At 48.0% G+C, this 15,470-nt stretch overlaps 1 protein-coding gene across 1 annotated transcript in view; it reads right to left on the bottom strand.

The window, feature by feature from the left end:
- The window catches only part of camkk1a (calcium/calmodulin-dependent protein kinase kinase 1, alpha a), a 123,257-nt gene that overhangs the window by 63,019 nt on the left and 44,768 nt on the right, over positions 1–15,470 (bottom strand). The window contains exon 3 of the mRNA XM_038813088.1: positions 5,864–5,911. Within this exon, the coding sequence (XP_038669016.1) occupies positions 5,864–5,911 (48 nt within the window). The remainder of the gene's footprint in view (positions 1–5,863; positions 5,912–15,470) is intronic.

Below are 15,470 nucleotides of genomic sequence, written 5' to 3'. Positions count from 1 at the left end.
GGAGAGGAGGGAGAGGAGTGAGAGGGATAGACTGGTGGGAAAGATGCTGGAGGTGGACAGGAGGTATGCAGAGGCACCAGAGGAGGGACTGTTGGGGGAGAGGCGCAGCCTGCAGGCTAAATTTGATTTGCTGACCACTAGAACGGCGGAGGCACAGTGGAGGAAGGCACAAGGGGCAGTGTACGAACATGGTGAAAAGGCGAGTATGATGCTGGCTCATCAGCTCCGCAAGCGGGATGCGGCTAAGGAAATTGCTGGAGTGAGAGACAAGAGTGGGAATGTGGTGCGGAAGGGGGTAGAGGTGAATGAGGTCTTCAAGGACTTTTACGGGGAACTGTACCGGTCGGAGCCAACGGGGGAGAGGAGGGGAATGGAGAGGTTCCTTGACGGGCTTTCTTTCCCGAAGGTGCAGGAGGAGAAGGTGGAGGGGCTGGGTGCACCGATTGAGCTGGAGGAGCTAGTTAAGGGGATCGGGCAGATGCAGTCAGGGAAGGCACCGGGGCCGGATGGGTTCCCGGTGGAATTTTATAAAAAGTTTGTGGACCTAGTGGGCCCCTTGCTGGTGCGGACACTCAACGAAGCGTGGGAAGGGGGGACTTTGCCCCCGACGATGTCACGGGCGCTGATCTCGTTAATTTTAAAGAGGGACAAGGACCCCAGCAGTGTGGTTCATACAGGCCCATATCTCTCCTCAACGTGGATGCTAAGGTGCTGGCAAAAATCCTGGCCACCAGGATAGAGGACTGTGTGCCAGGGGTTGTGCACGAGGACCAGACAGGTTTTGTGAAGGGAAGGCAGCTGAACACGAATGTGCGGAGATTGTTGAATGTCATCATGATGCCGGCGATTGAGGGGGAGGCAGAGATAGTGGTGGCGCTGGATGCAGAGAAGGCCTTCGATAGAGTGGTGTGGGGGTACTTATGGGAGGTGTTGGGGAGGTTTGGATTTGGTGAAGGGTTCATTAGATGGGTAAGGCTGCTATATGAGGCCCCGATGGCGTGCATGACCACGAATAGGAGGAGGTCGGAGTACTTCCGGCTTTACCGAGGGACCAGGCAGGGTTGCCCCCTGTCCCCCTTGTTGTTTGCACTGGCAATCGAGCCGCTGGCGATGGCGTTGAGGGATTCAGAGAGGTGGAGAGGCTTGGTGCGAGGTGGAGAGGAACATAGGGTGTCGTTGTATGCCGATGACCTGTTACTGTATGTGGCGGACCCGGTGGGAGGGATGCCGGGGGTGATGGAGCTGCTAGCTGAGTTTGGGACCTTTTCAGGTTATAAATTAAATTTAGGCAAGAGTGAGGTGTTTGTGGTGCACCCTGGAGACCAGGAGGAAGGAATTGGTAGGCTCCCGCTTAGGCGGGCAGGGGAGAGCTTTAGGTACCTGGGGGTGCAGGTGGCCAGGGACTGGGGGACTCTTCACAAGCATAATTTCACCAGACTTGTAGATCAGATGGAGGAGGAGTTCAAGAGGTGGGACATGCTGCCATTATCGTTGGCGGGGAGGGTACAGTCCGTCAAAATGACGGTGCTTCCGAGGTTCTTGTTCCTCTTTCAGTGCCTGCCCATCTTTATCCCCAGGGCCTTCTTTAGGAGAGTGACTAGCAGCATTCTGAGCTTTGTGTGGGCGCATGGGACTCCGAGAGTGAAGAGGGTGTTCCTGGAGCGAGGGAGGGATAGAGGCGGGCTGGCGCTGCCCAACCTTCTGGGGTACTTTTGGGCGGCCAATGTGTCAATGGTGCGTAAATGGGTGATGGAGGGGGGGAGGGGCGGCGTGGAAAAGAATGGAGATGGCGTCATGTAGAGGTACGAGCCTGGGTGCCATGGTAACGGCACCGTTGCCGCTCTCCCCTAAGAGGTTTACCGGTGGTGGCGGCGACCCTAAGAATCTGGGGACAGTGGAGGCGGCATAGGGGGGAAACAGGGGGCTCGATGGAGGCTCCACTGGGTGGCAACCATCGGTTCATCCCGGGGAACAAGGATGGGGGATTTAGGGGGTGGCAAAGGGCGGGCATCAGCAAATTGAGGGACCTGTTTATTGGCGGGAGGTTTGCGGGCCTGGGGGAACTGGAAGATAAATTTGGCCTTCCCCAAGGGAACATGTTCAGATACTTGCAGGTAAAGGCGTTTGCTAGGCGACAGGTAGAGGAATTCCCTTTGCTGCCCTCGCAGGGGACGATGGACAGAGTGCTTTGGGGAGTGTGGGTCGGAGAGGGGAAGGTGTCTGACATCTATAAGGTAATGCAGGAGGTGGAGGAGTCGTCAGTGGAGGAGCTGAAGGCTAAATGGGAGGAGGAACTCGGGGAGCAGATAGAGGACGGGACTTGGGCGGATGCCTTGGAGAGAGTCAACTCTTCCTCCTCATGTGCGAGGCTTAGTCTCATCCAATTTAAGGTGCTGCACCGGGCCCACATGTCCGGGACTAGGATGAGTAGGTTCTTTGGGTGTGAGGATAGGTGCACCAGATGTTCGGGGAGTCCAGCGAACCATGCCCATATGTTCTGGGCATGCCCAGTACTGGAAGAATTCTGGAAGGGGGTGGCGGGGAAGGTGTCGAGGGTGGTTGGATCCAGGGTCAAACCAGGGTGGGGACTCGCGATTTTTGGAGTTGCGGTAGAGCCGGGAGTGCAGGAGGCGAAAGAGGCCGGTGTCCTGGCCTTTGCGTCCCTAGTAGCCCGTCGAAGGATCCTGCTACAGTGGAAGGATGCAAGGCCCCCAAGTGTGGAGACCTGGATCAGTGACATGGCGGGATTTATAAAACTGGAAAGGGTCAAATTTGCCCTGAGAGGATCAATACAAGGGTTCTATAAACGATGGCAGCCTTTTCTGGACTTCCTGGCGCAAAGATAGGTATCTTGGTCAATAGCAGCAGCAACCCAGGGGGAGCGGGGGGGGGGGGGGGGGGGGGGGGGGGGGTGTCCCTTATTGTAGTTTCTATTCTGTAACTTTATATTGTGTTAATTTGCATTGTTGTTAAAATGCTGTGTTGTGCATGGGGGTGGGGCGAATGTTTATGATTGCTAATATTATTGTTATTTTTGGTATTTTACTATGGTGCGTTATTGTTGTATAAATTCAACATTTTTCAATAAAAATTATTTTTAAAAACAAAAACCATGTTCCTTTGGGTCTGGAGTCACATGTAGGTAAGGGCGGCAGATTTCCTTCCTAAAGGACATTTGTAAACCAGGTGGGTTTTTACAACAATCATTGGACTTTTAATTCCATCTGCCATGGTGAGATTTGAACCCGGGTCCCCAGCGGATTACCCGGAGTTCCTGGATTACTAATCTAATGACGAACCACTTATGCCACACTTCCCTCCTGATGTAACCCAAGAAGCATGGTAGTATTTTTTCAGGGTTTTCAGTCTCGACCTTGTGGATTACGTTTGGGACGTCTTTGTGGTGCTGTGTTTTTGACTTGCACAGTTTACCAGTATGCCCCTGTCAGTTGCATTGGAAGCATTCGGCAGTGCTCAAAGGACACTGATCTCTCCTGTGAGGGGGCTTTATTTTGCAGCCTTGACAAGCTGGATGGTTCAGGAATTGATTACCCTGACCCCGATGGCCCTTCTGTTTCTGTGGCCTGATATGGTGCACTGAGGGTTAGTTTCTTCCGCGAGTAGTGCCCTCTCCCCCTTAGGATTGTCCTGTGTGCTCATATAGCTCAGACAGTCTTAAGGTAAGATCATATTTCACTTGTAGGAGATCAGAGAGTGAATCGCCTGCAGCACGCACTGCAACTCTGTCTCGGATGAGCTCAGACTTTAAATCGACAGATTTATAGCTCAAATCTTTGTCCACACACTTAACCTTTGTACAGCCTTTTGTAACTTCTTGATGTCCTTTTCACAACTGACTTTCCTCCCTATCTTTGTATCATCAGCAAATGTAGCTTCCATACTCTTGGTCCCTTCATCAAGTCATTTCTCTACATCGTAAAAGTTGAGGCTCCCAGCACTGGTCCCTGTCGCACACCATTCCTTCTACCTTACCCCTTATGCCATGAGCTTTTATTCTCTGCAATAACCTTTGATGTGTCATCTTTTCAAATTCTTTCTGGAAATCCAAGTACAGTACATCCACCGGTTCCCCTTTATCCACAGCACATGTTAATTACTTCTTCAAAGAATTCCAACAAATCGATTAAGCATGATTTACCTTTCACAAAACCATGTTGACTCTGCCCGATTGCCTTGATCTTTTCCACGTGTGCTGCTACGGCATCTTTAATAATAGCTTCCAAAATCTTCCCTGCGACAGATGTTATGCTAACTACCAACATCTTCCCCGTGACAGATGTTATGCTAACTGGCCTGTGGATATCTGCTTTTGAATAAAGGAGTTATGTTTGCTATTTTTCAACTTTTCCTGAATCGGGGGAATTTTGGAAAATTGAAACCAATGCATCAACTATCTCCCCAGCCACTTCTTTTAAGATCCTGCAATAAAGTCCGTCAGGACCCAGAGACTTGTCAATTTAAGTTAGATACTATCTTTAAATTTTTAATTAACCATGGATGTTGGTCCTCCCCTTGGGGTTTTTCTTTCTTGTTAGAGTATATCTACTCTGTGCATTCTGAAATATCCTCTTAAATGTCTGCCATTACACCTCTATTGACCTACTGCGGTTATTTCTCTTCTCGCACTTTGTGGTGTACAAGGTAAACTTTCATCTGTCTCCGTAGCTAGTTTTTTTCCTTGAATAGGTCACTAGCCTGTTGCCAGATGCTTATGTGGCAACTCTCGGCATCAAGAAGAGCAGACCAGTCTCTCCTGCTCTTACTGCCAGCCACTGGCATGTGTTGGAAGGATTTTTCAGGTTTTTGGTTGTGTTATAAAAACACCTTCCTTTGCCCATCAAGTACTGGGGTTAGTCTCAAACTTAGAGATTCTGGCTCAGTGTGACGGATGCTACCCACTGTGCGACAAGACCCCCCATTGACTTATCCCTCGAGCTAACTTGCCAGTTCACTTTGGCTAGTTCTCTTTCGTGCCCTTATAATTGCACTTATTTAAGTTTAAAATGTTTAAAATACTAGTCTTGGACCCACTCTTCTCTCCCTCTAACTGAATGCAAAATTTAATAACGTTATTTTTTAAAAATTTAATTTAGAGCACCCAGTTCATTTTTTCCAATTAGGGGGAAATTTAGCGTGGTCAATCTACCTACCCTGCACGTCTTTTGGGTTGTGGGCACGAAACCTACGCAGACACGGGTAGAATGTGCAAACTCCACACGGACAGTGACCCAGAGCCGGGATTGAACCTGGGACCTCGGCTCCGTGAGACAGCAGTGCTATCCACTGCGCCACCGTGCTGCCCCAAAATTTAATAATGTTATGATCACTGCTATCTAGAGGTCTCCGAGCTCTACTCTGGAGCTTTTTCGTTCTGGTGAGTTTCCTCCCTATCTGCTACTTCAGTTGGGAGTTTGTTTCAGTTCAGAATCTGTTGGTGTCCATTTTCTTAGTTTCTCTGCATTCTTGGAATTGATCTAAATTTCTATGATTAGATTAGCATCTAATGATGAGTTCAAGTTCGAATATAGTAAGTTGCCAAACAGAATTCAGTAACATTTATGAGTCGGCACCAGAGAAAATGATCAGACTATCTGGAAAAACCTGGCCTGTATTTCATTCCAATTGCACAGTGAGTGGTTGACCCTTAAATCCCTGTATAAGTTTTCCCCACCACTTTCTCAGGGCACCATTGCTCATACCCAGAAAGCAAATGTAAAAGAAAATGTTTGCAATCTGAAAACAATCCATCATGAAGACTAGGGATCCCGGAGAGCTACATTTCCAACTCTTGCTGTTGGCTTGAGATTAACTTTGAATTGTTAACTCGTAGATCGAGCATTACCTTTCCGATCTCAGTCTTCAGCTTGTACTGGTTCAACTGCATAGAGTCCTGCAGAATAAATGGAAAAAAAGAGAGATGGAATTAATCCCAGCCATTCACATTTTAACGGAAGACAAGACATTTACATTCCCTTTGCCTTTTTAATCTGCCGCCCATTTGTCAATCTCCATTTATCGCTGGCCCTCTATCCTGTCCCACTGTTCCACGACCAACCCCCCCCCCCCCCCCCCCCACACACACACACACACACACAACAACAGTATAAATCTCATCCTACATCCAGTTTTCTCCAGCTTTGACAAAGAGTCATCCAGACTCGAGACGTCAGCTTCCTTCTCTCTCCCCAGAAGCTGTCAGACCTGCTGAGATTGTCCACTATTTTCTGTTTTTGTTTCAGATTCCAGCATCCACGGCAATTTGGCTTTTATACAAGACTATTCAACCCCTGCTAAGATCATCCCTCTATAGTGCCTTCACACTGACTGGTGGGACAAGCCAAATCTAGAAATGCATTTTAGATGATAGACCCATCCTGGCACTTTGATTCCTGAATGATGAACAAGTAGGGTTTATCAGGATTACTCTGCCTTGATTAGTGTTTTAATAAACAGGCTCATGGAAATGCAACATAGAGGTACAAAATAGCAGGGCTCAATTCTTTGCCGGGTGGGAAACTAGCCGGCACACTGCTTGGTTCAACCTCGCTCCAACTACAGTGGCACGTCCAGCCCTCACGGTGACTTGCTCATCTGTAATAATAATAATCTTTATTATTGGCACAAGTAGGCTTTCTCATCAAGCCACCCAGAATAAATTTCACATGACAAGGGTGGTATGGCGGCACAGTGGTTAGCACTGCTGCCTCATGGCGCTGAGGATCCGGGTTTGATCCCAGACCTGGGTCACTGTCTGTGTGGAGATTGCACATTCTCCCAGCGTCTACGTGGGTCTCACCCTCACAAAACCAGAGATGTGCAGGGTAGGTTGATTGGCCCCTTAATTGGAAAAAAAGGATTGGGCACTCTTAAGTTTATTAAAAAAAAGATTTCACAGGACAAGATGCCTGCTGGCTTTTTACAAAATGTTCTGTTGTCTGTAGGGATGAAACACTTGAGAAACAAAGCTTGTTACTAATGAATTACCATGTGGCTGAGTTTTTACTGATGAATGGTTCATTAGGTCAGTCCTACTTTAATGCTGAACTCCCGTGTCATGTGTGAGAATGCAGCCACCCACTTGTTAGATTCGAATAGATTAGTAGAAGTGCCTTCCAGAGTATTCCGCCATGTCACTCGAAGATTTGTACTCCCAGTCACTGATCCTAGCAGAAAGCTGGAATCGATTCTGTTTTGTATCCTAAAATGAATATTTGTCCAGGAACTGTTGCCCCAGATGAATAGATAACGATACCTTTCAGATATACCAGACGGTAACATTGCTAAAACAGCATGATGTTCACAACGCTTCACAACTCCTCAGCCATTGCAGCAATCCATGTCCAAGTGCAGCAAGACCTGGACATTATCCAGGTATGGGTGGACAAGTGGCAAGTAACATTTGTGCCACACAAGTGCCAGGCATTGATCATCTCCAACAAGGGGGGATCTAACTGTCGCCCCTTGACATGCAATAGCTTTACCATCCCTGAATCCCCCACAATCTACATCTTGGGGCTTACCATAGACCAGAAACAGAACAACTGAACTAGCAGCGTGGGTTCAATTCCCTTACCGCGTTCCCCGAACAGGCGCCGGAATGTGGCGACTAGGGGCTTTTCACAGTAACTTCATTGAAGCCTACTTGTGACAATAAGCGATTATTATTATTATAAATATTGTGGTACAAGAACAGGTCAGAGGTTAGGAATCTTGTGGTGAGTAACTCGCGACTCTCCAAAGCCTGTCCACCATCTAAAAGGCACAAGTCAGGAGCGTGATGGGATTCTCCGCACTTGCCTGGATGAGTGAAACTCCAACAACACTCAAGAAGCTCAACACCATCCAGGACAAAGCAGCACATTTGATTGTTACCCTTTCAACAAACATTCAATCCTTCCATCACTGACGAACAGTGGCAGCTGTGTGTACCATCTACAAAATGCATTGCAGGAACTCCCCAGGGTTCCTTCAGCAGCGCATTCTAAACCACTACCATCTAGAAGGGCAAGGGTAGCAGATACCTGGAAACTACCACCTGGAAGTTCCCCTCCAAGGCACTCACTATCCTGACTTGGAAATATATAGCATTGTCGGAACGTTGGCATAGTGGATAGCACTGTTGCCTCACAGCGGCAGGCACCCTGGTAAAATTGTGGATTTGGGTGGCTGTGAAGAGTTTGCATTTTCTCTCCACTTCTGCATGAGGTTCCTCCGGGTGCTCCGGTTTCCCCCCACAGTCAAAAGATGTGCAGATTGGCCATGTTAAAATTGCTCCTTAGTGTCCAAAGATGTGTAGGTTAGGAGGGGTTACGGGGTTACAGGGATAGGGTGGGGGAGTGGGCCTAGGGTTGGTGCAGATCTGATGGGCCGAATGACTTCCTTCAACACTACAGGAATTCTATGGTTCCTTCACTGTCGCTGGAAATCCTGGAACTCCCTCCCCAACATCACTGTGGGTGAACCAACACTGCAGTGGTTCAAGAAGGCAGCTCAGCACCACCTTCTCAGGGCAATTAGGAATGGGCAATAAATGCTGGCCTAGTCGGCATCACACCAATCCCAAAACTGAAAAAACAAAATGGAAGATGTTAACACAGTTGGGAAGAGCCTGAGAACCAGGATTTGTTTGAGGGCAGAGCCCGCAGTTCCATGGCTTTTTCACTATTTGCCCTCAGGATGAGAATACCTCCAATGGCCTGGGAGACCCCCCCACCAGGTGCTGTTACAACGTTTGTGTGGACCAGTGCTAAACGGCGCCCTGGCGAGGCCCTACAGGCCCGTCCGGTGAATCCTGGGACCTGGGAGAATCTGGCTAACACATCACCTGAGGAAGGAGCAGTGTTCCGAAAGCTAGTGTTTGAAACAAACCTGTTGGACTTTAACCTGGTGTTGTAAGACTTCTTACTGTGCTCACCCCAGTCCAACGCCAGCATCTCCACTTCATATTTAAAATGAGCCTAATTGCTCATTTAAGCATGCATATCTGGATCTCGCCAGGAGACGATCCAGATCGCAAAGTCTCACGGGGTTCAGTTGTATCTTGCGAGACGTCTCAAGTGTTGCGAATCTCGTGAGAGGCCTCTCATGGGATTCAAAGGCCTCATTGTGACACCAAGTCAGGCGCGACGAGGCTGTTAAATCGGGCCCCATCACTTTACTACCGATTGAGAGTAGACTGATAGTGCGGTGATTAGCCGGGTTGGATTTGTCCTGTTTTTTTGTGTAGAGGACAGATTGGGCAATTTTCCACATTGTTGGGTCGATGCCAGTGTACAGTAACAGCTTGATTAGGGGCGCTGCCAGTTTTGGAGCACAAATCTTCAGTATAATTGCCGGTATTCTACTAGGGCCCATAGCCTTTGCAGTATCCAGTTCCTGCAGCCGTTTCTTGATACCACATGGGGTGAATCAAATTGGCTGAAGGCTGGCATCTGTGATAATTGGAAGTGGTCTGAATTGAAATTCCATTTTGAGATCACAAGAACATCTTGGATCAGTACCAGTCATTTCCTAGGTTTTACTTGGGAGGGTTTCCCTTCTCTCTCATCTTTTCCTTGGCCTTTCCTCCGTCACATTTATTTTTTTTCCTCCTTTTGTTTATTCATTTTTCTTTTATTTGACTGGAGCGAGCGGTTTGACCATCTGAATGGTACTTCCTTGCCATTTGCTTTTGATATTTCTCCCCTGCCCCATTGTCCTCTTACTCTTTATCCATCAGTCCTGAGGAAGGACCCACCAACTGCTCCCTCACTCCGCAGATGCTTGTGACCTGCTGCAAACTTGCAAAATCCTAGTTCATGTTTTTATAGGAGTGCTGAGTGGGCAGCACGGCAGCACAGTGGTTAGCTCTGATGCTTCACAGCGTCAGGGTCCCAGGTTCGATTCCCGGCTTGGCTCACGGTCTGTGCGGAGTCTGCATGTTCTCCCCGTGTCTGCGTGGGTTTCCACCGGGTGCTTCGGTTTCCTCCCACAAATCCCGAAAGACGTGCTGTGAATTAGACATTCTGAATTCTCCCTCTGTGTACCCGAACAGGCGCTGGAAACAGTGACAAGAAAGATTATTATAGTAGGAACAGCCTGTTCCTTCATTCCATTATCAATTTGCTCAGCTTTGTTCCACGTTGAGGATAGATTGTGTCGGAAACCGTTCATGCAAAGGTTAGTCTGTTAAACACAGCAGACAGTTTCAGTGAACAATTCGGGCTCAACAATAAGTCAGCTGTCACCATAGATACTGTTGTTCATAAAAGTACACCTAGAAATTCCTCTAAACAATGCACCTTCTGTCGTGTAAGTGTGATCCAAGCTGTTTACACTATGCTGAAGAACATGAGGCCATTCAGACACTCGCGTTTGATGCACCATTCACTCAGATCCTGACTCATCAGAATCTCAACTCCATTTCGCTACATTTATTCTTCATCCTTTGGTTCCCTTACCAAGCATAAAAATCTATCGATCACAGCCTTGAAACTTTCAATTGGACCCCAGACTCTCTTTTGTATTCTAACAAAGCAGTTCTGATGTTACGACTTGAGCAATACCCAATTTTATCTGCTACATTTAACAAGATGCATTTTCAACTTGCAAACCATGGTAACTTTCCGTGCCCCTCTTCAGAGCCCACCAGAAGTCCCATACAAAGCCCCCCGACCCTCAATCTCCACCCTCCCATCTCTCCCAACTTCCACCTCCATCATAAAATTCATAAAGGAAGAGGTTTATTTACCGTTGATAAGCAAATCATACCACAACATACGGCACTTAAATTAAACTGATCCAGAGGTTTTATGGACTTGTTCGGTGTGACAGTCAGTTTTACCACAGTCCATGTTTGGTTGGAGATCACAGCTCACAGCTCTTCAAGGACCCCTGCATTAATCTACCCCTGGGTAATGCTGTAATATGTCTTTAAGGAATAACAGCATGACATCACTAAAAGGGAAGTGTGTCATGTGATCTAGTCTTAGTTTTACTTTGGCCTGGGAACAGAACACAGCTCTGCTGTTGCTATCTTCAAGCTTTCTATCCAGGTATATCTGCTCCCATGTGCCTCGCAATTGGTGCACATATCGCCATAATAGCATGGCAGGTAAGAGAGCGGCCATAGAACATAGCAGGCCCTTCATGTTCTCTTGTGTGTTGTGGATGCCATTTTTAAATCTTCAGGCGCCTCATAGTGTCCAAAAAAAAAACTGTACTAAGGAACTTTGGTGAGACTATAAAAGGTGCTTTGCTACAGAGGATGCAGAACCATCTTCATCTCTCAACCTCTGACTGTCATTTTATCCAATTTTTACTGTATCCAGTTGCACTACTCCATTGGCATCTGCCTGCCACGACACTTTTTCCCTTTTGGTATCAGTCCCGATCAGGATATTCCGAGACCTGTTAACTGTTCTTGTTCAGATTAAGAAGGCCTGAAAGGTGAGCAGACTCTCCAGTTGCTGTGACAAAGCAAATCTAAATGTAATTCTATGTCACAGAATCTACACGGCAGAAGGAGGTCATTCGGCCCATCGAGTCTGCACTGGCCCTTGGAAAAATCACCTCACTTAAGCCCAAATCTCCACCCTATCCCTGTAACCCCATAACCCAGTGACCCCACCCAACCTTTTTGGACACTAAGGTCAATTTATCATGGCCAATCCACCTAACCTGCACATTTCATAGAATTTACAGTGCAGAAGGAGGCCACCCGGCCCATCGAGTCTGCACCGGCTCTTGGAAAGAGCACCCCACCCACGGTCAACACCTCCACCCTATCCCCATAACCCAGTAACCCCACCCAACACACATCTTTGGGACTGTGGGAGGAAACCGGAGCACCCGGAGGAAACCCACTCACACACGGGGAGAACGTGCAGACTCCGCACAGACAGTGACCCAAGCCGGGACTCGAACCTGGGACCCTTGAGCTGTGAAGCAACTGTGCTAACCACTGTGCTACCGTGCTGCCCTTCGGCTGGCCTTCGAAAATTCCCGAGTAATCTTTTGCACAAATGCATCGTCAGCCCTTCGATCTCTTTTTTAAAATTATTTTTCTCACAGTAATATGAAATGTAGGTAGTTATTTTGAATAACTACATTATAGAGTCATAGAGTTGTACAATGCAGAAAAGGCTATTGCACAAACTAACACCTCTTTTTGTTAGGAGACAGTAGTAGTTCAGTGGTAGTAGGCACATCTCTGACATTGTGTCAGAAGGTTGGGAGTTCAAGTATGGTCATGGACTCTTCTGCATCAACTGACAAAGACCTCGGTTTAAAATCACAACCAAAGGCAGACCTAGCAAGGAGTTTGAACAGAACATTGGTTATGCCACAGCTGGAGTTCTGGGTGCAGTTCTGTTTGCTTCACTATCGGAAGGAGGTGATTGCACTGGAGGGGTACAGAGGAGATTCACCAGGATGTTGCCTGGGGTGGAGCTATAAGAACAGACTGGATCAGCTTGGATTGTTTCCTTTCGAGCAGAGAAGGTACCGGGTATATAAGATTCTGAGGGTAAATAGGAAGCAGCTGTTCCCCTTGGTTGAGGGATCAATCACAAGGGAGCATAGTTACATAGATATATAGAACATACAGTGCAGAAGGAGGCCATTCGGCCCATCGAGTCTGCACCGATCCACTTAAGCCCTCACTTCCACTCTATCCCCGTAACCCAATAACCCCCCCTAACCTTTTTGGACACTAAAGGGCAATTTATCATGGCCAATCTACCTAACCTGCACGTCTTTGGACTGTGGGAGGAAAGAAAGAAAGAAAGTCGCTTATTGTCACGAGTAGGCTTCAATGAAGTTACTGTGAAAAGCCCCTAGTCGCCACATTCCGGCGCCTGTCCGGGGAGGCTAGTACAGGAATCGAACCGTGCTGCTGGCTTGCCTAGGTCTGCTTTCAAAGCCTGCGATTTAGCCCAGTAGCTAAACAGCCCCTTCAGTGCTATCCACTTGTGCTACCGTGCTGCCCTAGGGTGAGGGGCAGGAGATTACAAGGGGATTTGAGGAGACATTCGTTCACTCACAAAATGGTGGTGAGAAACTGGAATGCACTGCCTGGGAAGAGAGTGGAGGCTGGAAACCTTACAACCTTTAAAAAGCACTTGAGTGAGCACTTGAAACACTATCACATTCAAGGATATGGGACAAGTGCTGTTAAGTGGGTTTAACAGGAGATTAGGGGTAGTAAGTACAGACTCGATGGGCCTTTTCTGCATTGTACAACTCTATAATGTGGTTAAGTCTGTAGATGAAACCGGAGCACCTGGAGGAAACCCACGCAGACACGGAGAGAACTGTGCAGACTCCGCACAGACAGTGACCCAGCGGGGAATCAAACCTGGGACCCAGATGGGCCTTTTCTGCATTGTACAACTCTATGACTCTATAATGTGGTTAAGTCTGTAGAATGGCAACACCTTTCTCTGCCACACGAACACTGACACATACACACTAAGCCGCTCTCTCTCACACAAACACACCCACCCACACACCCACTCCCTCATAAAAAAAAGTTTCCAGAATGGCCTTGGACTTTGGAGTCAATGGGCTATTTTTGAAGTTTAGTCACTTTTGTAATGCAGGGGAAAGTGGCAACCATTTTGTGCACAGCAAGGTTCTAAAATAATAACAATAAAATGATAATCTTTATTGTCACAAGTAGGTTTACATTAACACTGCAATGAAATTACTGTGAAAAGCCCCTAGTCGCCACATTCCGGCGCCTGTTCGGGTACACGGAAGGAGAATTCAGAATGTCCAAATTACCTAACAGTACGTCTTTCGGGACTTGTGGGAGGAAACCGGAACACCCTGAGGAAACCCACGCAGACACGGGGAGAACTTGCAGACTTCAACACAGACAGTGACCCAAGCCGGGAATCGAACCTGGGACCCTGGAGCTGTGAAGCAACAGTGCTAACCCATTGTGGTACCGTGCAACAAGTGTCAGTATGATACAAATTATCTGTTTAGTGATTTTGGTAAAGAAATAAATATCAGCCAGACAGAATTCTCTATTATTCTGAATATTTCTGGGAGATCTTTGATGTCCGCCCAAGGCCCTTGGTTAGCTTCCCATCTGAAACACAGTACCTCCAACAGCACTCCTTCTGTACTGCACTAGACAGCATGGTCAAATCTCCAGAGTGCGACTTGAACCCCTAGCCTTCTAAGAATGGAGGGTAGGGCTGTGGAGCTGCAGTTGACAGCAGACAGGCGACAGAGAAACACAAAGTAGGATAGTTTAAGTTACAAAGTTAGCTTGTTTTGGAGCATTCGCTGTGAGAAAGAAGGAGCAGCTAAGCATGGGACAGAAAAGCTAAAACTAAAAGGAAATTGAATGCAATTTCCACACTTCAGAGAAGAGGGTGGTGAATAATCATCAATCAGACAACATCAAAATAAGAATACAGCAATAAGATGTGTTACCTCGGAGAGATTCATTCTGCGTGCGGTAACCATTTAAATCTTCAGCCTACCAAACCCACGAAAACGTCACGCTTAGCCAGCACTTCACCGGTTTTCATTCAGGAATGAGCAGGACCCAAAAATCTCTGGTCTCTGTGCCTTTGGCGAGAACGCGGAGCTCCTGGTACATCCAGGGCCGATCAACACTGAAACTCTGCCATAGTAACAGCTGAGGAACAGTTTGACCGTCAGCGTGAACTCCATCTGCTGTGCTCCGAGTCAGTGTGTGACCGGGGGCACTGATATTGCTGCTGCACAAGGCAACTCGCAGCTTTAAAAAAGGCTCAACAACCCTTATCAGCTTCCTGTGCAAGAATGGAACTGCTCCATGTAGCACAGTTTGACTGACTGCTATAGGACAGGCGGTACTGGAATTCCGTTCAGATACAATCAATTAAAAAGGGCAACGGAATTCTCCATCGGCAGGATCCTATGGACCTCGGGTGTCCCGAATGTGTGAGGTGGCCGCAATGGGAAACACCATTGGTCAGCTGTGGGAACGGAGAATCCCGCTGCTGGCAGAGGCGCGTTGCGTCGGAATACACGGTTGGCGGGACGGAGAATCCTGCCCAGGGTTTTATCAAAGTGCAGGTCGCGACCCATGGGTACGTCACAGGGTGGGTGGGGCAGGAGGGGGTTGGGAGGGTTGAGGAGCGATCGGTCGCACCATTTCCGCAGTGAGCCCGATTGCGGGAGAAGTGCCCAGCTGCCCACTACCGGCTTTTAAATGAAAATAAATGAGACCGTGTGTAGTCTTCCAGCCAGAAGGGGCAGCAGAGAGCAGGTCACACACCCAGCATGCACACTTGACGTCAAGCACCCTCCATGGACTTGCTTTTGGCACCAAATCACGGCGCAGAGCTGCTTCCATTTTCCAGCTGCTCGTAAGTGACCTGTGAAAATCAAAGGTTTTGCAGCCTGTGCTGGCTTTCCTGCAGTTTTTCGAAGCACCATACTCCCACCTCTCCCGGAAAGGCAGAGAC

Source organism: Scyliorhinus canicula, chromosome 12, assembly GCF_902713615.1.
Source record: "Scyliorhinus canicula chromosome 12, sScyCan1.1, whole genome shotgun sequence".
NCBI classification, from domain to species: Eukaryota; Metazoa; Chordata; class Chondrichthyes; order Carcharhiniformes; family Scyliorhinidae; genus Scyliorhinus; species Scyliorhinus canicula.
The sequence above is the reverse complement of the archived record's forward strand: the minus strand, read 5'-3'. Positions and strand labels throughout refer to the sequence as shown.